The sequence below is a fragment of the Malaclemys terrapin genome, chromosome 5 (genome assembly GCF_027887155.1).
Source record: "Malaclemys terrapin pileata isolate rMalTer1 chromosome 5, rMalTer1.hap1, whole genome shotgun sequence".
In the NCBI taxonomy this organism is placed as follows: domain Eukaryota; kingdom Metazoa; phylum Chordata; order Testudines; family Emydidae; genus Malaclemys; species Malaclemys terrapin.
Genome location: NC_071509.1, coordinates 116,860,877 through 116,886,645, shown reverse-complemented (window position 1 = coordinate 116,886,645; position 25,769 = coordinate 116,860,877). Strand labels below are relative to the sequence as shown.

At 45.2% G+C, this 25,769-nt stretch overlaps 1 protein-coding gene across 15 annotated transcripts in view; it reads right to left on the bottom strand.

The window, feature by feature from the left end:
• The window catches only part of ANK2 (ankyrin 2), a 583,802-nt gene that overhangs the window by 267,161 nt on the left and 290,872 nt on the right, over positions 1 to 25,769 (bottom strand). The window contains exon 1 of one of the 15 annotated variants that reach the window (XM_054029221.1): positions 6,969 to 7,385. The exons of the other annotated variants lie outside the window; for them this stretch is intronic. Within the exon in view, the coding sequence (XP_053885196.1) occupies positions 6,969 to 7,097 (129 nt within the window). The 5' untranslated portion in view covers positions 7,098 to 7,385. Of the gene's footprint in view, positions 1 to 6,968; positions 7,386 to 25,769 lie in introns of those variants that run through there. 15 annotated transcript variants of the gene reach the window in all.

The following is a 25,769-nucleotide window of genomic DNA, read 5'->3' as shown; positions in this document are numbered from 1 at the left end:
AAAAAACTAGTATAAAGCAATACTACTACTTGACTTTATTATACATTTAAGCACGGATAGCCACTGTGTGTTCCTTAATTGTCTATTATATACACACAGAATCCTCTCAGACAAAGCCCAATACTTTATTGTTTTTTATTTTATATAGTTTGAGGGGAACAGAAAAGGTCAATCTCATTCTCCCGACCTGGTTTTATGCCATTTCTATACTGTATTGGGCCTTGTTTCCTTTTCCAGGATGATGCTGATGGCAGTGTTATGTTTTTCACTTAGTTCTTCAACTTAGATTTCCTGTCTGACACTGTCTCCTCCCTTTCTCTTACCTGAAACTTAGCTGTTTATGTTTGGTCTGCCTAATTTTGTTGCCCTCCTATATGGCAGTAATATGCCATATACATTGCAGATATTAAGTCAATAACAAGTAGTATATAATAAACAGTTATGAGCTCAAAGGCCTTAAAGCATGGTGCCATCTAAATAAAAATATATTACTATTTTTTTATCAGGTATTAAACACCAAAAGCTTTTTCCTCCTGACAAAGCAGTTGAACCCCTTGGAAACCTATGGAATAGAAAGGAAGTTTGTTGTGGTCATCAACTGAACATTGACACACAGAAGATACAGTCACTGATCTGGAGGGAAAAAAACACATAGTAAATGCCACAACAGACCAGCCCAAACAGGGTTAGTCCAACGAGGACCCTGGTGCCTGAGAAAGGTTCAGACATATGGGAACTGTGTTTTGCTGAAAATGATGAAAAGTCACTTCTCTTTTCAGAGCTAAACACAAGTCCGAAACAAATCAACGAGGCAGCTTACCACACTGCGTGAGAGGCAATAGCATCTTGTCTTACATGAGCCAAGACCCTGAGGAACAAGGAGGAAAGCCCTACCTACCCCCAGATCTCTCCCTGAAGTATATTTCTCCCCCAGGCTGCCATCTCATTCTGAATCTCTCTTCCCTTTCCTAGAATGCTGGGGAATTCATTAATTGGGCACTATCCACTGCCATGCACACCCTTACAGTAAAGTCAGGCAATGCAGGCCCTTTCCAGAGAGACTGAGCTATTTCCTGACCATTCCCAGGATGAAGCCTATACATCACATAACGAGTGACCATTTTCCTGGCCCAGCGAGTTCCTAAACCTCAAAAACCTATCAAGGGCAGGCAGGGCAGACCTTGAATCCCAGCTTCTTCGGCATAATCCAGACACAGACACAGGTGTGGCGGGAGGGAATAGTAGATTGGCGAAAAACCACCAAAGTGGCGTTGCAAAATCTTTAACCCTACACAAATTACTACAAACACTAAAACTACAAAACCAGTAAAATCCCAATTACATACACGAATAAAAAGTTTGTCACAGGCGAAACCACAAGGCAATGCAAAGGCACATGCAAGGACCAACAGACACTACTACTTTGAAAAGCTCTGGCTCCAGAAGCATGCACATAACCCTCAGTAGAATTCAATAGGGACCATCTCTCGAAGAAGAACCATGATTTTCTAAGCATAGCGTTCGATAAGTGCATTACCTTCCAAACCCTCTGGTCACATGCTTTTCATGAAACACGATTTCTCTCTGCAGTTTAGAAAATTGCACCATGCCAGGAGTTTAATGAAGGGAAAGCATGTTCTTTACTCCTTGATACTGAGGGAAAGCAGCGAATGCTAGGAAATTCAAGGCTACTGTCTTCAGCAAATATTCAGGGGGACTATATGACTACTTACCTGGTGCTAAATTCTGCTGCACGCACACATCTTCTGAAGTTAGCTGACAGCAGCAGAACTTTGATTCTACCTCTGTCTTTGTCCTTCTGTGTGTATTGGCTAGCAGCAGTAGAATGCCTTAGGGTATTGAAGGTGGTAGCAGACAGGACCATTGAGATACTTCTGTTTCATTTCCCTTTCTTTGACTGAAAAGAGGTGGATGTTCCAGCTGCCTTAGAAGATGTTAGGATAGGTTGTCAAAGTCATGCAGGTCAGCAGAACCATTATAGGTGGCCTTTTGGAGGTATATTTTTTTAATCAGATCAACTATTATATTTGTACAGTATAAAGTGTTTTTTCCCCCCTCCAACGGTGTGGCATAAGGAAATCTGCTTCAGACAACACCTACGGAAAAATAGAACTGCTTGGAATGTGAGAAAGCAGGACGTTCTGAATGCTTTCAAATGTATTATACATGGACAGGGGAATGTGAATGAGACAGATGGCTGAGTATTGTGTAGTGGTTAATGCCAGGGGCAGATTGCCTTCTATAAAATGGGGATCATATTCACCTATCTTGCAAAAGCACCGTGAGGCTTAGGGCTTGTCTACACATACTGCTTTGCAATTCAAACTATAGGAGTGTGAGCAGCAGTTAGTACAAAGTGCTGTACTGTAACTCTCCAGGATGTAGGGTGACCAGACAGCAAGTGTGAAAAACCAGGATGGGGGTGGGGGGTAATAGAAGCCTATATAAGAAAAAGACCCACAGATCGGGACTGTCCCTATAAAATCGGGACATCTGGTCACCCTACCAGGATGGACACTGCGGGTGCAAACTAAAAGGTTCCTAGTTCACATGACTGTAATCCTTTTCAAACAGAACTACATTAATGCAAACTGGGAACCTTTTAGTTCACGCCCGCAGTGCCCAGACAGTGGAGATGCAGTACAGGACTTTGGTGCACACTGCTATTCACACCCTTGTAGTCCAAATGGTAAAGCAGTATAGACACAGCCTTAATGATTGCAGATTCTTTGAGAACTTTGGATGAAAGGCACAATACTGTAAACACTTCAAAATAAGGACCTGTGGTAAAATTTTCAAAAGTGCCTAAGGGCTTGTCTACACTGGCAATTTACAGTGCTGCAACTTTCTTGCTCAGGGGTGTGAAAAAAAACCCCCCTGAGCGCAGCAATTTTCAGCGTTGTCAAGCACCAGTGTAGACAGTGTACCAGCGCTGGGAGCCATGCTTCCAGCACTGGTAGCTACGCCTCTCATGGAGATGGGATTTTTAGAGCACTGGGAGAGCTCTCTCCCAGCGCTGAGCTGTGACTATACAAGCCATGTTAAAGCGCTTTAGCGTTGCCAGTGTAGACTAGCCCTAAGTCTTATTGAAAGTGAATGGGACTTAGGATGTTAAGGGCCTAAGACACCTCTGAAAATAGGATTTAGACATTGTAGCTGTGTCAAAAGCTTGTCTCTCTCACCAAGAGAAGTTGGTCCAATAACAGATATTACCTGTTATGGCTTTGAGCTTTTAATGCACCTGAGACATTTAGGTAGCCAATATAACCATGTACTCTATTGTGTGTTGTCTTTTTCATGTTTGCCTATGTATATTTTATACTGTATTTGCATATACCAATATCTGTGATTATATTATACATAAGCACTGTATATATAAAACTGAAAAGTTTCCATATGACTACAAGGAGAGCAGAATTGGGCTCTACTTATCTACTCTTTTTATATACAGACGGACCCTGAGAAATCTGATTCTCTCAGTTACATTACTGTAAAGCAAGAGTAAATCTGAGCGTCATTGCAGCTAAACCAGGGTAAAATTAGTACAACTGAGAGGAGAATCAGGCCCAGAACTGATAAGCAGAATGCACAAAAGTAGATTTGGGGGGGGTGGGGGGGGAATCTTTTCACCTGTTTGAGAGTGGTAAATGGGAGGTTTCTTCCAGTGAGTGGAGATGGGGCCTAACCCATCAATTTCTAAAGAATTAAAAGCTTCAGTTCCTTCAAAATTAACATTCTAGCTCAATGATTGTGAAGAAAGCCTTCAAACAAGAACTACAGGAAGTGTGAACACTGATGCAATATCATCTTCCTGACTCTGCAGGCAGATAGTTCCAGAGCCTCTGTTATTGTTCACATCTATGTCAAGCTACAGCAAAAGTGAAATTAAGAAGATTCTGGTTGGTTTCACCGCTGCTATTCAGAGCCCTGTAAACACTGGTGAAACAGAGGACTGATATCATTTTACACAGCTGCTACTACGGAAACTTATAAGCAGTAGCAGGCACTACCACTCTTCAGGAGAAGAGGAGGAGCAGGATGCAACACACCTCCCTTCCTCCCCGCCCCCACCAAAAATTAAAAGACTATGGACAGAGTAAAGCAGCAAACAACACATACCTTGAAGTAGTCTGGAAGATAGGGGAAGTACAGTAAAGTAGTAAAGACCCCATGTCCTGGTAGCAGGGGAGGGCTAAATTAGTCAACCTTATCCTGCTCCTCTGGCAAAATCAGGAAGCTTCAGGGCCAGTGAGAAAGTAAGAGAAATTCCCTTCTGGGCCAACGGAGCACTGCCCACATACACAGTATACAACAGATCTTTAAAGGAGATATTTGAGAGAGAGTTTCCAACACCTCATTATCATCATATTCTCACTCCCACTACTGATTCCACAAACAAAATGGACCCCCGTTGTACTCAAAATCCAGCCAACCCGACAAAATGGAATTTAAATCGATAGTGAAGCTAGAACAGTATCCCCCGCCTTACTAGAGCACCAGATGCTAGAGAGTAATCAAGCACCACTCGTTTATTTGTAGCCATTATTGGCCTGACCTGCAATATGCTGATGGCTTTCATCTCCCAATGAAGGGAACTGAGGGGGCTCATCACATGGCAGGATATGCTCATCACTTTGCAGTAGAGGGATTTGTATTCCTTCATCAATTTAAATGCATACATATCTATTATATACCATACATCATATACACACAGCATAGCACATCATGCTTCTGCTATTATGTATCTCACACAAAAAGAACAAGAAAAAGATATTTGTTAATCTAAGCCACACCCACTCCATTTGAACACAAGTTTGTTGTGCATCCTAAGCAGCTATTTATGTAACAGCAAGTGTGCAGCTGCAGTAGAAGGGCGACAGAAGTGAGGTCAGTGGCTGAATATTAACACGGAACAAAAGCAAACAGCAGCTTGGTATTTCCCATAGTTCCCAAGCAAAGACCTACTGCTGCTTCTGAGATATGAAAATCTGATCAAGCAACTCTATTACCATGTTATAAACACACGGACAGCCCTGAGTCTGCCTGGTTCCAATCAGGGTTATGCAGCACTCTGGGAAAGGAAGGTCAGCTTTAATTCTGTCCAGCTTTAATTAAGGTCATAGTAATCATGTTTGAAACCAACAAATGTACAGACCTGGGAAGCTTTTTGAAAGGCAAATCAGTGAAAATGACTGATGTTCTGGCCATGTACGTGCATGAATGCGTGTGAGCAATGGGTATACCTGTATAGGCCCTCCAACAAGGACAAACACCCCCTCCCAGCAGAGAAAGAATGCTATTTTTCAGGAATTTCCACAATCAAAAATGTAATCATAAAAAATACCTTATGCTGTAGTGTCCCATTTAGGGGATTAGTAAAATAATCACAGTCTGCCCCAAGCGGCTCTGTTCAAGGCATCCAAACACTACGTGTATTAGAAATGACATTCCTGCTCTGATAAAAAGGAATTCTAATGCAACTTAATGAACTCTTTAAACAAAGCCTTTTAAAATCTAGAGAGAACATATCAGTGCTCCCATAAGATATCAAGCAGCCTAGTCATTTGATTTATTGATTTTAATGCAGGCAGTCGGAAAAAAATCATCCCACAACTTAATGATATGGAAATAAGATGAATTCCAAAGTTCTCAGCTAGGCCACTGGAATAGATGGGTTTGGAACTCCAAAGCGTTGCTAAAAGGAGCTGTAAATTAAAATGTAGTACTGCAAGATCCTATTTTTTTGCCTTTTATTGACAAACCTGTGGGTCTCAAGAGAATATACATGAAATGCAATACAAAAAGAAAGGGAGAAAATTATCCATCTTGTGTACTATGCAGTAAGCAATTTATTTAGGAATGGATCAAAAGGTAATGTCAGAAATGTGTTAAAATGCACACAACAATAAGCTAGAGATTTCTGATATGGCAGGAAAAGAATAATGGTCAAGAAAAGACTGACAGCAGGTGCATTCTCAGTGCAATTTAGTCCTAAAGGCATCTTTAACAACAGCTTGTTAAGGTACATAAATCTCAATTCTTGCTATTTTTTCTCACACTGGTAAAATGTTGCATCTTTGTTGTAAACTATACAATGATCTGGCAAATAAATCGTGTACCTGTATCTTTTATTCTGGGTTGCTGGTTTGGGGGGGAGGGGGATGCAATCAATTAAGACTAGCTCCTCATTTCTAATACAGTTTTTAAGAATAACAGTATCTAATTATGAATTGATAGAAACCTTCCAAAAGCTATTTCCCACAGTTCATCAGCAGCAGAAGAGAAAACGACAGACTGCAGACTTGTGTTTTAAACCAAAGCTAAAAAAAATACACTTGCAGTATACAGTGTAAATATACTGAATTACAGCTTGAACCAGTATTAGTTACTGATGCCTGACTGAATAACAACCCAGCCTATGGATCCAGCACTGGAACAGAGTCTGGATGTAGCATCCAGCTTTGATGAAAATGCTGTATGCTAATAATTTAAGAGGCCTGGATTGAAAATAGGAAGGAAAAGGGGGGAAGGGATATCACAAAGCACAAAATGCACCTTAATACTGCAAAGCACAAAATCAACACCCGCCCCCTCCCTGACAACTGCTTCAGATCAGCTGGAGACATGAAACACCTGGTCCCTGAATGATGAAACAGAGCTCCAGATCTTTGGGGGATTGAGGAAGGAAGGCAATATTAGTGCCCCTGGCCATCTTTACTTGCATGTATCTATGTGGCTATGGGCTGCCATGTCTGGTAGCACTTTCATCTCATTGCAGCTAGCCTAGGTGCAGGCTATGCAGGTGCAGAAATGATGGGGAAGGAGGCAAATGGGAAATAGGATACCGAGAAAGGCGAAGGAGAGAGTATTACAAGTGCTGCTGCAGACATCTGTGTCCATGCCCTCCACAGAGAGGGAAAGGTGTGGGTGGGAATTTTTCCTCATACCTTGCGTTTCCGATCTACCCGCTCCCTAGGGATTTTCCGCTGCTTTTTCCTCTCCTTCTCGAGATTTCTCTCCCTCTCATCGAGTTCGGCCTCCCGAACTTTTTTAATAGATGCAGCAGCATGAGCCATTTTGGAAAGGGAAACACCAGCTCCAAGGCATCAATATCCACCAGACGGATATCCAGACAATTCGTGGAGGGGTTTCGCAGTGACCCTGCCGGTGAGCCAAAATTCACAGTATAATCCACTCTTCCTCCTTCAGCATCTTGTGATAGGTCACAGCTCTGCTACAGCCTCTGCAGCACTCGTAAGTCAGCACAACATAAACATGTTCTAAATCAAAGCCAAACACACAGCTACACATACGCACACATGTAGATAGCAGTCAGGTGAACTCCTAATACCAGCCTGAAACCACTTCACATTTGCTGTGGTCATCAGTGAAGACAAGCTTCAGATCAGCTGAAAAAAATCCATCCTTTAAACACACATCACCAAATTAGGAAGGTGTTTTGGGACTCCTCCAGACAGACTGTCTCTTCTGACTAGAGCCAGGAAGAAGCCACCTCCGTGTAACCATCAAGTGGAGAAAAGGGTGGACAGCTCCTTCCAGTTTCCAGCATCACCTCTATGCAGGGTGAGAATAAAATGGTGCAGTCTGACTTAATGACTTGCTGCTGCTGCTGCGACTGCCTGTGCTAGAACACATGATATGTCTTTCCCCCCTTCTCTTCCTTTCCTGCTTCCCTTGCTTTAAATTGAAATTAAAATAAAAACAGAAGCAAAAGCTGCTGGGTTCAGAGGAGACCAGCTGCAGCCTGCTCACCTGCAGGCAGCGACTTCTGTACTAAAGCACGGGTGACTGAGCCTGAAAAAGGCTGGGAATATTCAAGTCCTCATTGTGTCGTTTATGGATCCACGTGAGGCTGCATTAGGAGAGCAGCATTAAGCAGCAAACCAAATGCTGCTCTGAGGGGGACATGAGCAAGGAGAGCACACAGCTCAGCTTGCCCAAGCCAGCTGAACTCTACAGAGGAAAAATAATAATAATAATACTAATAGAGAGTATATTGGTCATTATTATTCACTGCCAGAGGCTATTTTCAGCCATTTGCTAAGATGACTTACAAATCACTGTGCTGGGAATAAAAAGGGATGATTACTGTTGTGGACTAAAAGAGAGAGACAAGAAGAAACAGATAGAAAGAACATCCTGTTAATTACAAAAATAATCATCCCCTCCCCAAACATCACAGACAGTAATGTATAGCTTTAATATCAGGGACAGATGGGGCTGTCATCCCCTGGCTGCTTATCACCCAGCTAAAGCACCATCTCACAATACCAGTCGCATCTTCTGGTGTGTAGTTTGCTGCTGCAAATACGTTAAGCACTCATTTATTGAAACAGGAGATGCTAAAACTTCCAGACATGTGTAGTTAAAAAGAGCAGCCAACCTCTTGTGGACATCTGACCACGTTCCAAACCCACTACAGAATTGGTAGTGTCAGATAGGCCCCAGGACTGGGTTGGAAGAGCAGGGATGCTGCATTGAGATGCAGTAAAAATCTTTGCATAGCATCTGCTCAGACCAAATATTAAGGCTCAAATTTTCAAAAAGTTGTTTTATATTTTCCATATATAATTATCATGCATGCATATATAAAACAGGCATCGATTTGTGTGTGCCAGTCATACAGCTGGATGCCTAAATATGCAATGTGTGTATGCAAATATGATCACTGCATCCAAAACTCCTAACTGCTGGCAGTTTCTCCTAACTGTTGCGCAGGTGGATGGATAAGGGAGTGGCTCTCCCCTGTCTATCGTAGGAGGTTAGGAAGGAAATGAGGATCCATGCTCCCTCACAATACCAACTCTTCAAACTTCAGGCTGTGCCTGGACAGCCAGGTGGGGATAAAGGTAGACTGCAGCTGCTGTAAAACTTCCCTTTCTGGTATTGGAGGTTTAAAAAAGCTGAACTTCCCAGAGGAAGAGTCTGGACTAGGGTTACCATATTTAAAAAAATAAAAAAGAGGACACTCCACAGGCCCTGGCCCCGCCCCTTTCCCACCCCCAGCCCTGCCCCAACTCCGCCCCTTCCCTGCCCCAACTCCGTCCATTCCCCGCCCCTTCACCAAAGTCCCCACCCTCACTCCCCCTCCTCCCTCCCAGCCACGCGAAAAGGGCTGCCCGAGCGTTACCGGCTTCACGGTTTGCCGGGCAGCCTCCAGACCCTGTGCCCCCGGCCGGCGCTTCCCCAGCACAGCTGGAGCCCGGGAGGGGAAGCGCCCAGCTGGGGGCGCAGGGTCTGGAGGCTGCCCGGCAAACCGTGAAGCTGGTAGCGCTCGGGCTTCAGGCAGCCCCTATGCCTCCGGACCCTGCGCCCCGGCCGGGCACTTCCCCTCCTGGGCTCCGGCTGCTGTGCTCCTCCCCTGACTCTTCGGCTCCTCCCCTGACTCTCCGGCTTCGGGCAGCCCCCTTGCCTCTGGACTCTGCGCCGCTGAAGCAGAGCAGCTGGAGCCCGGGAGGGGAAGTGCCCGGCCGGTGGCTCGGGGTCCGGAGGCAAGGGGGCTGCCCGAAGCCGGAGTGCTCGGGCAGCTCGGCTCTTAAACAGAGCCGAACAGTCAGGGGAGGAGCAGAGCAGCTGGAGCCTGGTAGGGGAAGTGCCCGGCCAGTATTTTTCCTGGACATGTTCGGCTTTTTGGTAATTCCCCCCGGACGGGGGTTTGATTACCAAAAAGCCGGACATGTCCGGGAAAAAATGGACGTATGGTAACCCTAGTCTGGACAGGGTGCTGTGATGTTCTTATTGCTAGGCACAGCCAGTTGGAACTGGGCTAAGATTAAACCAGAGCTTTTACAAGCACTTGTACAATCCCTGAAACCACACACAATTCAGTGTAGCTGCAGCTTGGCCCCACTGCATCTCCTTCTCCCTGTGCACAGCAAGAGTTGCCTGCAGGCGGCGGGAACTTACATGTGATAATCCCTCTCTCTCTGGCAGTGTAACAGAGCAGGCCTTCCTGGAGCACCCTCTCATGGCTCAAGGTGACCCCACAATCATCCCATCCTGTTTCCCCTTCGTTAGGTTCCTCATACTCCATCTTTGCAGCTCAGTTCAATTATGTCCTTACTGTGGGCTAATTTATTAACATAAATGTTTCCAAAATAACACAAAGTCAAAAAATATATTCCATCACCATAATGCAAAACCCAGGTTCTTCTTCAGCTTCCCTCTTCTATGGTGAATTCCCAGTTTCTCCTTTAAAGCCCAGACAAAAAGTGCAAAATAAACATGTATTTAATGAGAATGCAATGTAACCAAGGCCCACCCGCCCTTGGCTTATGTCCTGACTCCCTCCTGGGTTCTTCCCACTACCCTGTTCCTTGTCCATAACATTGGCTCACAGGAAGTACTTTTTGTAACTTCACAACTGGAACATAAGAGGTAGTGATGGCAGCCACCAACAGAGTGAGAAACATCGAGGCAGTTAACGAGGCAAAAGAAAGGAGAGAATAGGTTGTAAAGAGTCTAGACTCTCTTTTTGACATTTATGAACCACAGATATCACCAATAGTAGGGTTACCATACGTCCGGTTTTTCCCAGACATGTCCTGCTTTTCGGCAATCAAACCCCCGTCCGGGGGGAACTGCCGAAAAGCCAAATATGTCCGGGAAAATGCCGGCCGGGCACTTCCCCTCCCGCTGCTGCTCTGCTTCGCTCCTCCCCTCTCAGACTTTAAGAGCCGAGCTGCCTGAGCCAGCGCTACTGGCTTTGGGCAGCCCCCCCTGCCTCTGGACCCCGAGCTGCCGGCCAGGCACTTCCCTTCCCCAGCTCCAGCTGCTCTGCTCCGGGAGCCGGGCTGCCCGAGCGCTACCGACTTCGGGCAGCCCCCATGCCTCCAGACCCTGCGCTGCCGGAGCTCGGGAGGGGAAGTGCCTGGCTGGGGGCGCAGGGTCCGGAAGCATAGGGGCTGCCCAAAGCCCGAGCGCTACCGGCTTCACGGTTTGCCGGGCAGCCTCCAGACCCTGCGCCCCCGGCTGGGCACTTCCTCTCCCGGGCTCCAGCTGCGCTGGGGAAGCGCCGGATGGGGGCGCAGGGTCTGGGGGCTGCCTGGCAAACCGTGAAGCCGGTAGCGCTGGGTCAGCCCTTTCCCCGTGGCTGGGAGTGGGAGGGAGGAGGGGGCGGAGTTAGGGCGGGAAGGGGCGGAGTTGGGGCAGGGCTAGGGATGGGGAAATGGGCGGGGCCAGGGCCCGTGAAGGGTCCTCTTTTTTTATTTATTAGATATGGTAACCCTAACCAATAGTGCATTGCTTATAACTAAGGCTAAGATTCTATCACAGTTATTTTTAGTAAAAGTCACAAACAGGTCACGGTCAATAAACAAAAATTCACGGAGCCCGTGACCTGTCCGGTTCTTTACTAAAAATAACTGGGGGGGTGGGCGGTGGCAGGGCTAGGTAGGGGAGAGGAATGGAGTCACATGGGGTTGGGGACTGTCAAGCTGAGCACAGCACCAGGTCCAGTGGCCAAAGTGGGGTGCGCAGCCACAGGGAGCATGTGGCCTCCAGTGCAGCCGTTGGGCAGGGGCACACGGCCCCAGCTGCAGCCCCTGCCAAGCCCAGGACACTGCGGGGCTGACGTACGCAGCTCCAGCTGCAGCCCCAGGGCTGAGGCTCGCAGTTCTGGCTGCAGCCCCTGCCAAGCCTTGCATGCCGCGGGGCTGTGAGCCCTGGTCTACACTATGAGTTTAGGTCGAATTTAGTAGCGTTAGATCGATTTAACCCTGCACCCGTCCACACAACGAAACCATTTTTGTTGACTTAAAGGGCTCTTAAAATCGATGTCTGTACTCCTCCCCGATGAGGGGATTAGCGCTGAAATCGACATCGCTGGGTCGAATTTGGGGTAGTGTGGATGCAATTCAATGGCATTGGCCTCCAGGAGCTATCCCAGAGTGCTCCATTGTGACTGCTCTGAACAGCACTTTGAACTCAGATGCACTAGCTGGGTATACAGGAAAAGCCCCGGGAACTTTTGAATTTCATTTCCTGTTTGGCCAGCGTGGCAAACTTAGCAGCACTCAGCAGCACAGGTGACCATGCAGTCCCCCCAGAATGTTTCTATGCTCCCCCTATCATCTCCGTCCCTGAGGTTATCGCAGCTTAGAAGGCGAAAAAAACGCACTTGCGATGACATGTTTTCCGAGCTCATGCAGTCCTCCTGCACTGATAGGGCACAGCATAATGCATTGAGGCATTCAGTGGCAGAGGACAGGAAAGAACTGCTGTGTTTGCTTAACAGCAAAAGTATCATGTCTCACTAGCGATCCTGCCTGAGCCAGGTCGCTGTGTCACATGCACTCCGCACTGTGTCAGCCTTGGGCGGGGGCATGACCGCTTTGTGAGCAAGAAGGCCATAGATATAGACATTGCATTAGGTAGCTTCTAGAGAAAACATTCCTGTGCATTCGGCAAAGTCTGTGGCAAAAGAAGAGAAGCCCCGTAGTGTAATGGTTATCACGGTCACCTAACATGTGAAAGCCCCATAGTGTAGTGATTATCACGTTTACCTAACACGCAAAACGTCCCCAGTTCGAAACTGGGCGGAAACAGGTCACTGTTCCTTTTTCTGACTCCCGACCTGCATTTTTAGTCTTAGAACAGACCATGCTGTGAAATTTTACTTTGAATTATATCAATTATGAGTTAAATAATACGGAAGCTCTCTCTAAGTTATAGTCCCAGGTTCCTTACCCTTTCAGCTGCTCTGATAAATTAACATTTTTGTTAGGGGTGGGGGGAAATTTTCATGAAGCCTTTTATAGGGACTAAATGCTATCTAGGACTCTGAAATAATCTTAACGTGGCCCATAAAGTGCAATCCTTCGTCATTCCACAAGTTGAACTGCTCTTTACTATACTACTGTCCAGGCTTCATGACCCATGGGAGCAAGGGGCAGGCTCGGGTAGGTGCGACCGCGCGGTAATGCCGGCTGGAGGAGAGGCCTGAGGCAGAAGCCTCCAGCTCGCATGATATTCCACGTAGGACTGAATCTCCATGAGATGAAACTTAAAGAAGAGAATGACTTGGAGTCACTCCCATTCGGTACTCTAAGAGGAGGATAGCCAAGTCTGTCCAAGCACTCCTGATCAACCTCACTGAGGTCTGCCAGCTGAGTGGGACCGCGGCTGGCAGGAGCCAGCAGATGGAGCCCCAGACCAGCAGCGGGCTGAGCCACTCAGTCCGCTGCCAGTCTGGGGCTCCATCCGCCGGTCCCGCTCAGCCCGCTGCCTGCCTGGGGTTCCAATCATCCAGGCAGGCAGCGGGCTGAGCGGGTCCGGCGGATGGGATCCCAGAAAAAAGGCGTGAAACGATTGTCTGCTGTTGCTTTCACAGAAGGGCGGGGAGGCAGGAGGGGGCTGACGACACGTACCCAAAACCACCTGTGACACAGTTTTTGCCCCATCAGGCATTGGGAGCTTAACCCAGAATTCTAATGGGCAGCAGAGACTGCGTGAACTGTGGGATAGCTACCCACAGTGCACCGCTCTGTAAGTCAATGCTAGCTGCGGTAGTGAGGATGCACTCCGCCGACTTAATGCGCTTAGTGTGGACATACCCAATAGACCGTATAAAATCCAATTCTAAAAAATTGACTTCTATAAAATCAACCTAATTTCATAGTGTAGACATACCCTGAGACTCTAGACAACGCTGGACAAGAGATTCCACATCCGGGGATGGCCTACAACAAGGGAAGGCAGAGGCAGCAGAGAGCAGATGGATCACACTTTGCAGAACAAGACTGCTGACAGCCTGCAGTTCACCAGGAACAACTCTCAGCACTAGCCTTTTGCAAATGAGCACTGGAGATAACTACTGTGAGGAAGGTTAAGGAGCTAACTAAAGGTTTGGGGGAGGGGGAAGGGGGAGTGGAAGAGCGGCAAAATAAATAAGGGTCAATTTATCCTGTCTAGACATCTTAATAAAAGGTGGGGTTGTCAAAAAATGAACAAAGATAGTAAAGGCAAAGATTACATAGATAAAAACAATTAGGTAGAGAAAAAGCAGTGAGAGTTAAATGAAAAAAATAAATAATAAACCCCCCAAATACGTTTTTGACATTTTAGATTGTAAACTCTTCAGGGCACGGACTGTCTCTTCTTATGTATTTTTAGAGCACATAGCACTGATTACTACATGATATTACAGTACCAGGCTGTCAAGAGGTTGTGAATGGGAGGGAGATGGGCTGTGATCCAATTTATGCAAGAGAATGTGGTGCACACTCCAAAAGGTTTCAGCACCCTGAGTAGAGAGGATTTAGGTCTTTTCCTGCTCTAATGTAGGGTTACCATACGTCCGGATTTTCCCGGACATGTCCGGCTTTTGGGGGCTCAAATCCCCGTCCGGGGGGAAATCCCCAGAAGCCGGGCATGTCCGGGAAAATCGGGAGGCTCGGCCGGGGCCTCTTTGTGCGGGGCCGGGGGCATGGTGCCGGGCCGGGGAGCCGGGCCGGCGGCCAGGGTCGCAGTGCCGGGCCGGGCTGGGCGCGGGGCCGGGGTGCCGGGCCGGGCCCGCGGGGCTGGGAGCCGGGCAGGGGTCGGGGAGCCGGGAGCCGGGCCCGCGGGGCTGGGAGCCAGGCCGGGGTCGGGGAGCCGGGCCGGGAGCCGGGCCGGGCCCGCGGGGCTGGGAGCCGGGCCGGGGTCGGGGAGCCGGGCCGGGCCCGCGGGGCTGGGAGCCGGGCGCCGGGGTCGGGGAGCCGGGCGCCGGCCCGCGGGGCTGGGAGCTGGGCCGGGGTCGGGGAGCCGGGCGCCGGCCCGCGGGGCTGGGAGCCGGGCCGGGGAGCCGGGGCCGGGGTCGGGGAGCTGGGCCCGCGGGGCTGGGAACCGGGGGTGGTCGGCCAGGGCCCGAGCCGACCCAGGCTGGAGCCGCCGGGGGCCAGCCTGGGCCGCGCCTCCTCCCCCCCGCCCCCCTTACCTGCTTCAGGCTTCAAGCAGGGGAGGGGGCGGAGACTTTGGGAGGGGGCGGAGTTGGGGCGTGGGCGGGGCTGGGGGCGGGGGCGTGGGCGGGGCCGGGGCCCCCGGGAGTGTCCTCCATTAGGAGGCACAAAATATGGTAACCCTATCTAATGTTTAGAATTTTTGATGCCAGGAGAGACACAAGAGGGTAGCGCACATTCTCCAGCTGACTTTTGAGCAAGCAGGGCTTAAGACTAGCGCTGCGAGTTCACTGCCATTTAAATTATTTACATACCCCATAAAAACAGTTCTAATTCAAGCAGAGGTCAGAGTTTGTATTTGTCTCATGCCAAAAACATGTCCTTCAACAGAGTATCGTGACTGCAACCAAGAAATGGTGGTATCCAATTTTGAAGGAAGGAACACAAAGTACATGACCTGGCTCTCCTAAAGAGAGGAAACATTTTGTTTTACTGTAGAGAGAGTTCCCTAACTATAGCAGAAAATGATCAGTCACTGCCTTCTGTATGCAGCATTTCATAGATCTTAAAAGAAGAAACCCCTCTGCAGACATCAATCAAAAGATTGGATATTATAGATCCTTTTCAATAAAACTTTGGTTACCTCCTACATAGTGTGATTTTCCTAAAAATATTTCTTCATAGGAGGCATGCACTGTGAGCCTGCTGCACAAGGACAACAGCATATACCACAACTCTGCCACAAATGGTTTGTAGGAGGGGAGTGGGAGAGTAGGCAGATGCACAATAAGACAAAAAGAACAGAACACCAGAGAAAAATGTGTCTTTTCTGAAACATATTTGTCATCATTAACTCCATAACTCAGGAGCCAGATGCATCTCTGGGATAATTTAATTGGCTTCAATAGGTTTTTACCTGGCTCCAAGATTTGGTGATTTGGCTCCAAGAGTTCACATTGTATAATGTTCTGTGTATTTTTTGCATGCACTGTGCGTTTTAGAGATCCTAGATGTGTCATGGGATCCACTGGTTGTCTGGGTACTTAATTATAGCTAGAGTTCCCCCTTGCCTGGTTTAAAACTCAAGGACCAATAATTAGCCTCCTGGCTTGATCCCCTGATTATCAACATTGGCATAGCACCAGACATATTAGTGGGGGAAGATTTTGGATCCATCAAAGATTCCTCTGCCTCTCCAGCAATCATGGAGATGGGTGTGAGGAAGGATCTAGAGGCCAAGTAGACTCATGGGGAAGACGAAGCGTGGCTGAAAAATGTTCTAATGGTTATGTGAGGGACGAGGCAGGGGACGATGGTGGGAACAGCTTCTGACTCCAACTACCAACTAGGATGGGGATAGTGCCCCCCCCACCCACTGACCTCCTAGCATCCAGGAAGAGAGATAGAGCCAAAAAGCAGGTTTAGGTGAAAACAACTAATAACTGTCAGGGGTGTGGCTTAAAAAAGGACTGGCAACCTTTTAGAAAAAAGGTAAAATGTAATTCTGCATGAAATTTAGAGTTGTTCTCAAATACAGTGCAGTATACATCTTACACATACAGTTAACTAAGGGCTCATCTACACTTTCTGGAGAATCGACGCTGCGGTGATCGATGGATCGGTGGTCAATTGAGCGGGTCTAGTGAAAACTCGCTAAATCGACCGCCAATCACTCTCCCATCGACTCCTGTACTCCACCTGATTGAGAAGAGTAAGGGGAGTCAACGGGAGAGTGTCTCCCATCGACGTCATGTAGTGTGGAACTCGTGGTAAGTAGATCTAAGCTACGTCGACTTGAGGTACGCTATTCACGTAACTCAAATTGCGTAGCTTAGATTGAATTTTCCCTTTGGTGTACACATGATCTAACTGTGCTATTATTCTACGAGGCCTAAGTGTCAGACATACATTATTCCCACTTTTGATCAAGAAACACTTATATGGTACTTCTGTGGACTCTGCCTTTTTGGAGACGAATGTGCACAGGCACAATCAAGACAGAACCAAATACATTTGATGGTGGGGATGGGGGAGGGAGAAGTGTTAAATAAGAAATCCAGCATAACGAGTGCACAGCACTTTAATGAAACCAAAGGCTCCTAGATACTGACAATGTATTTAACTCAGCTATTTAAAGCAATTCTGATTAACTGTATACATCAATACATTTAGTAACTCAAATGGCCACTAGCTTTCACAGACAAATTCAAACTAATTCTAATGAAAAGTATAAAAATGTGTCTAAATTTGGACTCTCAAGCCCATCATGCTATATTTGTTTACTGCCTCCTTTCCATCTTCTCCTCCCACTGTTTAACCCAAACTCTTACAAAACTAATAAATAAATGTATTTGTTAGTTACAAAACAGTTGTGCCATCTTTTAAAAGTACAGTAACTCTGCGAGAGAATTAGCAAGCATATTGTCCTGTAAAAACTTCATTTTATTGTTTGATGTTTTATGGAAGAGCAAAATTTAAAAGTAGAAAACAAGGCTCACTCTCTCACTGTCGCATTACTGAACATATGAATACATAAAATGTTCCTGAAAGCTCTAGGCCAATCACTGAACATGTACTGAAAAGATTAAATGTGAAACTATATTCCAGCATTTTTTCAGTATTTTAATCAAATCCATGTTATTAATTGAATAGAAACAATAGAGAACATGAAATGGAAAAACTCATTGCCTAAAGGAAAACTATATGTCACAATCTTTAACAGAAATTAGGTTGTCTTACCTTCTCTTCCTCCTTCTCTGAGATACAACCAAGGGTACAATTCATGGTACTAATCTACAATAGTCAGCATTAAAAGTTCATAATTGGCCACAGTGGTATCTGAAACTCCACAAGTTCCCTTTGTACAGTGCTGTAAATGTGTCGTGCCTTGGTGAATGTTCACTTTAATATCAGTCACAGATATATCTCTTGTACACCAGAGCACAGTCATTTTAATAGTAACAATTACAAAAAAAATACTTCATCATCATCTCACAAACAAATATTAACTAATCAGTCCTCCCAATTACTTCTCTTTTCATAGATGGCACAACTGAGATAGTGATTTCATGATTTCCCCCCAGCCAATGATAGCATGAGTGTCACCAGCAGAGTTATATAATTCAGGAATAGAGAGCGGGACGAGATGGCAGTTAGACTCAAACCATAAACATGCTCAAAATCAACCTTGCTTAGCATTCAAACTGTCCCTGACAGAGAAATTATTTCCATACCTGTCCTACAATCTAAGCACTAAGGGTGAGAGTTAGGGTATGTCTATACTACGGGGACTATACTGGTATACCTTCGGCACCGTAATTATGGCAGTATAACCCCATCACATAGATGCAGCCTACACCAACAAAAAGAGTTTTTCCATTGGTGTAGGAACATCACATCCCTGAGTAACAGTAGCTAGGCTGATGGAAACATTCTTCTGACAACATAGCTGCATCTGCACTGGGGATTAAGTTGGCCTAGCTATGTCGGTCATGGATGTGGATTTTTCACATCCCTGACCAACCTAGCTAAGTCAACCTAATATTTAAATGTATACTAGGCCTTACAAAAGCAGTTCAGTGACTTAGAAGCACAAGTTCAGGACCTGCATTCGTAAGTCACTTAAGTGCATTTGAAAATCCCACTCCAAATGTGGAGTAAAGACCTCTGAAAACATAGCAAAGGGACAATATACTAATCATTTTTCTCCAGGTGCACACAACTGTAGGTTTATACCACTGACAATAGTACACATTTTGCAATTTTCTTACTGCAACAAAGTTGCATTGCCTATAAATGTAGCTTTAACTAGGCTTTTTCTTTGTTTTCATATCAATGAAAATACTGAATTATATTTTAACTTAATCAACTACGGCCTGGTCTACACTGGGGGGGGGGAGGGGGGATCGATCTAAGATTCGCAACTTCAGCTACGAGAATAGCGTAGCTGAAGTCAACGTATCTTAGATCGACTTAGAATTACTTCATCGATCCCGCGCCGCGAGGATGCGAAGTGCCACAGCTCCCCCGTCAACTTTGCTTCCGCCTCTCACCAAGCTGGAGTTCAGCAGTTGACGGGAGAGCGATCGGGGATCGATTTATCACATCTACACTACACGTGATAAATCGATCCCCGATAGATCGATTGCTACCCACCGATTCGGCGGGTAGTGTAGACATACCCTAAGACTTCATCCAAATTCAATGGGAGTCTTTCTATTAGAATCATAGAATCATAGAATATCAGAGTTGGAAGGGACCTCAAGAGGTCATCTAGTCCAACCCCCTGCTCAAAGCAGGACCAATTCCCAGCTAAATCATCCCATTGCTTTCAATGGGCTTTGGATCAGGACCACTACCATTTAGTTAAAAACTTAAATGTGCCTTCTCATCCCCTTTGTGCATGCCTGTTTTCCACAGGTCCTTTCAACCACACTCACTGCTACTGCTTTTAGGACATCGGAAGCAGGAGCCAGTCACACTGTTACCTCCCAGGGACTGGCTAGACAGCAAAGCAAGAGCATGAACCTAGTGGGGAGGAGTATTTTCAATTTTCCTGCCTAAATAATGAGAAGTATTTGAGGGTTCGGGTGGCTATGTAAATGCCATCTGTGTCTATAAACTATCTGCAGAAGTTGTTGTATTCTGCGTGGTTGTAGCCATGTTAGTCCCAAGATATTAGAGAGACCACGTGGGTGAGGTAATATTTCTACTGGTGAGAGAGACTAGCTTTTGAGCTACATTGAGCTCCTGAAGAAGAGCTCTGTGTAGCTCAAAAGCTTCTCTTTCTCACCAACAGAAGTTGGTCCAGTAAAAGATACTACCTCACCCACCTTGTCTCTGCAAAAATTGGTTGTGAATTTTTGCATCCTAGCTGGATGCCCCATTAACTTTGTCAGACCTGCTGAAACCGAGTGTATTTCAATTTCAAGTATAACTAGTTGGAGAAGATCACGAGAGGCAAGTGAAGCTGAAAGTAATTTCTATGTATCTCGCCTGTTTCCCTGACTGCCTCAACCAATCTCTTGTGATTAAAAAGAAACCATTTTATTTGATTTCCCAGAGAAAGGGGGCTGCATTTCAATGGAACTGTCTGATCCAGCTGGAAAAGTCAGAATAAATTTTTTCCTAACCCCTGTGTTTGTCTGACTAACCTGGATTTGTGTGGCCCAGTACTCAATTACCTTCACAAATTCCTCTAGCTATAGTATTTTGGCTCAGACTACAGTCACTATAGTATAACCCAATTTAGCATGAAATATTTATTTTTCTGAAGCCAGAGCTCTGTTACCTCATAGCTGAGCCCTGCAGAGTCAGACAAACCAGGAAATTCAGACATATGGTCACAAACCTGAAACTGACCTATGCTTTTACAGCAAGATCACATCAGGGGAAAACTGGATTCATTCAAATGGGAACCAAGTCAAACTTCAGAAGCTGGGAGTCCATGTGACCCAGATCTCATAAAAAGATTTTTGAAACCCTTTCAGTTTGAACTTGAAAGAATTCACATAGGCAGCAGGTTGTGCATATAAAAACGTGCATGCATTTTTGCACATGACCTACTCACGTCATTCAGGTGAGTCCATTCAAACCCTGAATTAAATGTTTATTGGTACATATGTATGCAAATCAGGATGTGTGCGCACACAACTCATGCAGACACTTTTTCAAATTTGGCCCTAAACATAATGCACACCAATGTGATTATTCCCAAATAAAGGAATGACGACACAAAATAACTAGTAATTTTCTATAGTTTACGATGTGTAAAAATGCAGAGTGCAAATATATGTGGCATCTTTTATTTAGTCTGTGATCTCTATACATATGTTAACTGTAACATTAGCCACAGTAATCTGGATAACACTGGAGATTATGATGGGGTGGATTTTACCCTCCCAACTGCTCCACAGTCCACTCATATAGAGTCTGAGTATTTGAGCTTTCTGTAGTTGGTCTGGATGTCACCCTCAGAGACTACACACAATTGCCCATCAGTTCTCACTAACTCTTATCTTGTAGGTATGACTCAAACTACTGAGAGCAGTTCCAAACATACCAGCAACTCTGTGCCTTCAGCAGCCAAATTTACAGTCTGTTGTATCAGAAGCTTCTTTACAAGTCCAGGATGGCTAGAACAGCCTGATCTAAAGCCAGCAGTACATCTAAATCTTTTCTGTTTAGTGCAAGCAAAGCTGTATGAAACAGAGATTAAATGCTGTTCTGCAATACTTTGCAGGATATCTATAGCCAAAGCCTGCCTTAGCATTTTTGGGATTGCTTTCAAAGCAAGTTTTTGCCATTGCTCACCAGAACCCCAGCTATATCAGATTCCTGTTCATATAGGTCTTAGGAGAAAGGGCTGTGCTAAGGATTCTCAGGAGAGTTATCAAGAGGATTCTCTGAGATATGCCCCCAAATTTAACCACATAGTTACACATACACACTACGTGGGTTGATGGGTGAGTAGGGTAGGTAGAAGTGCCCAGCTGCTTGTTTCATCCAAATGGAGGTATTTGCATGTATCAGCTTAAATTTTCATAATAAAATGGGACTAGAAACTTACTTTAAAAAAGAAGAAAGCTCAGACTGCGTAACATTTTTATTTCCCCAAAATCACAAGGACCTGTGGTCATGGGCTTCATAGGGCCCAAAGACTGAATCTGCCTATAGAAAGACTAGATCTACTACATAGAATTAATTTGCTATTCCTTACACTAAACATAGATAGCTGGACTGTGCCTTCAATGCACATCATTTTATTGGGGACAACAGTAGGTGGATGGAGTGGCCTTGTTACAGGGAATCCCAGGTTGACATATGTCTGACTCAGCAGAACTGTGTTCCTGGGGTTCTCATGAAGTTCACACAAGAGCTGAAGCTCCGCCACCCTTTGAAATGCAGCACGTTGCCCTTCGTAATAATCAAGCTCTGCTGGGTAGGCGTGGCCTCATCCTGGCCTATCCCGTAGGGAGGCTAGCACCACGGACAGAGCTAGCATGGTGTAGTGGCTCCTGTGTGGGGTGGACAGAAAGAGAGAGACAGTCCTGGGAAACCCTTCCCTCCACTTTGTGCAACCACAAAGGGCCAACCACAATGGAGCCCATAAAACACAATCCCATCAAATAAAAATTTATGAAAGTTGTTGGTGTGCTGAGACTACTACATATCATGCTGACCAATATTATCTCACTGTTTCCTTGTACTCCCTGGGTCTCCGTGTCCCTCTGTTGTTTCTTGTCTTAGATTGCAAACGCTTTGGGACAGAGACTGTCTTTTTGTTCTGTGTTTGTACAGCATCTACCACAATGGGGTCCTGGTCCAGGATTGGGGCCCCTAAACTCAACACTAATATTATATATAATCAGTTAAACATCACAAATAGAAAACTGAAAAATGCTTCAGAAAGTTGAAATGCAGCATAACTGACCCTTTAGGGGGATAAAATTCTGACCTTAGTTGACTTCGTGTGAATTCAGCAGACTGCATTTATCAGCGAAGAATTTGGCCCTGCTATAGCAGAACCTGCATTAATAAGGGATGGCACACAATGCTGTTCTACCCAAAGAACACTAGAAATCTGACCATCCATATCATTCACTGCTCAAACACTGTGTGAATAGCAAGGATCAAGGAGAATAAGAATAGTCTTTGGAATTTTTATCAATAGAAATTAATATTGGAACATGGAAATTAAAGATGAACTTGAACTGAAATCCCAAATCCAAACCTCCGGAAAATTTAATTGTTTAGAATCTATATCTGAATATTGTGTCATTAGCCCATCTCCACTGGAAATGTGATTTCGGATAAACTGGACAAACACAGTGTATTTCCTCTGATATGCGTCCATAGAAATGAATGGAGAATGATAGCCCTCTGCTGGGCAAGCCCTGCTAAATCAGTAAAGGGAACAGTTTCTGAGGAGTACATTGGTGGCAGTAAAGGCTTTTTCAGTTACAAGTTATACAGCTACTTCTGTTTGCAGTATTACTGCACTTTAAGTATAATCTTTTAGGGGCAGATTATAACAAGGCTAAAGTATGGTGTAATTGTTGATGGAAGTGCTGTAATCAAAGTAGCCCAAGTGTGTGAAAGGGTTTGTTCCATCCAGGATCCCATTGGTAAATTTACACACCTAGTCACAACCCACATGAAAAACTTTAAAAGAGGTCTGAGAGATCTTATCAGCAGGATGGTTTGTAAATTAATATGATAGTAATGTCTAGTGAGGAGTTGTGTATTGTCTACACTAGCTTTTACACCTTTGTTAGCTACAACACAACTAAAAATACAAGTGCTGACATAATCCTAGGTAGAAGCACTGCCTGAACACAAGATAAAGTTACTCTCACAAATGATTATACAGCTTTGGTGTGCACAAATTTTCAAACACATCCATTACATTGTTGTTGTTAAAGAAAGATGGTTTTGGATAAAAGCAATTGCATATGTTGACTTGATTGTACAGTTATTTCATGGAACACTTGCAAAAAATACAATCTGAGTGCCCTGCCCACATGAAGAATTACATTTAAATGACCTACAATATCAAGGCTAAAATTGTGTGCACTAGTGTTTTAGCTATTACCCTTTTGAAAACAGGAGAGACTATACTGGAGCTATTCTTTAGTGGGGGCAGGTGGATATTACCCTATCCCAGCATCCATTTCATGAGCTATCTAGTTCTGACAGAGACCACCTCTGCTAGCAGTCAGGAGGCTTGGGATGAGCTTGCGTAATGGGAATACCATCAACATCCTGCCACAAGCCAGAAAGTTTAGAGTGGCATGGACGACTGGAGAAACTGTCCTGTAGCACCCAGAGGTACCTGAGGTAGTGGAAATAGAGAAAATTCCTTCCTCTTTCCAGCACCCAGAGGTAGACAGGCATGTTGGATGTAAGGACAGCTCCCTACCATTCCCAGCAACTGAACAGGGGTGTCTAAGGGTAGGCCTTGGGCAGTGTTGTTCTTGGACTTTGCTAGAGGGGACTCACTTCTTTCTTTTTTTTGTAAACAGTCTTTGGCTAGTAGACTAGGTCCTCTGGTTAGTAGATGCCTGGTCATATTTTCAAGCCTTCAGTAACCTTTATAAACTAGTCTGTGAAATATTGGTTTTAAAGACAAAGTCACTTTTGAGTCACATAAAGGCACAAATACATCAGGAACCACAGAAGGTCTGATTTATTGCATTCCTGTATATATAAAGTGCACTGAGGTTCTATTTTTAAAAATTTGTCTTTGGCCTAGTGTTTGCTAAATTCCAGACCACAGCAATTTTTAAAAAAAGCTGAGTTCCAATTCCTTGTATATTGGATTTTACAATAAAAGATTGCTTATAGACAATTAAAAGGCAAATGGGAACAGTGCTGGTACACACACTAATGAATTTCCAATACTTGTGTGGATTTCAAAGACTGTGGAATATTATTTGTATCTGGATTCTGCTGCCTGCTGTTGAGTAGAATTCTTAATTATCTCAGCAGTTTTACAACATTCAGTGATTTAAGAGATCACTTTTGGTTTTAAGAAGTTAATTTTAGATTATTTTGAATGAGCTTTGTCAAGAAATAGCTTGGCTTCTTGTCAAAGGGACTTTTTTGATCAATTCCAGAGTACTACATTGGAAGCAGGACTGCAGCCCTGAGTACATTATTTTCATATAGAGACAGATCAAAATGACTTGGACAATGACAATGGGCTCCTGCATCAGCATGCTGGTCAAATACTGTGTTTACATCAGACTGGAGTGATTGGTCTTATTTTGGGTCTGTACTTAAGACAAAAATATTGTAAACAGCTTTCTAGATCTGAGGCTACAGCATTTGATGTAATAAGCAAGATAAAGAGGTGTTAGGGAAGGGGGGGTGTAATGGGGAGGCACAGTATTCTCTGTTAAGATGGAACCTGTCCTGCTCACTTTGGCTCTGCTATAGGAAACAATAGAGCATGCATGCATATACACTACACCAGCGGTTCTCAAACTATGGGTCAAGGACCCCAGAGTGGGTTGCGACTCATTTTAATGGGGTCACCAGGGCTAGCATTAGACTTGCTGGGGCCTGGAGCTGAAGCTCAAGGGCTTCAGCCCTGGGCAGTGGGTCTCGGGTTTCGGCTTCAGCGCCGGGCAATGGGGCTCAGGTTACAGGTCCCCTGCCTGGGGCTGAATTCCTTGGGCTTCTGCTTTGGCCCCCCACTTGGGGCTCGGGCAGGCTCAGGCTTCAGTTCCCCACCTTGGGGTCGTGGAATAATTTTTGTTGTTAGAAAAGGGTAGCGGTGCAATGAAGTTTGAGAACCACTGCACTACACATTCAAATCACCATCAGCAGCAAAGAGGAGTGCCTGACAGATCCAAATATATATAAATCACCACGGTCTTGATCCCGAAAAGGAGATGAGCACTCTCAGATTTCATTAATTTCAGGTGGGAGCTGAGGGTACTCAATAGGTCCTGGCAGGCATCTAGCAGGGCTGGGCCCTAATTCATTGCTAAAATTAAAATACTAGTAAGGCTTCATTAATTACCATCTTTAGTTAACGAACAGGGATTTATTGAGGGGAATAATTTGAGAAAGACAGCCTGGGAAATAACCAATCTTGCAACGACAACAAAAAGTGGCACCATCTGAACCACTCTCCAAAGCCACCTCTTGTTATTATGGAGATTTGAAAGTGCACTGCAGAGATCATTACAAAAGACATGTAGCTTTTCAAAAGGATACTCCATTTGACAAGTCTGAAATAATTGGAAACCTTATTGCAATTCAGCTGAGTTCTCCAACTGTTCCCCCTTGACTGTCACTATATGTTCAGAGATTTCACATTTCACCAAGTCATTAGTGTTAAAA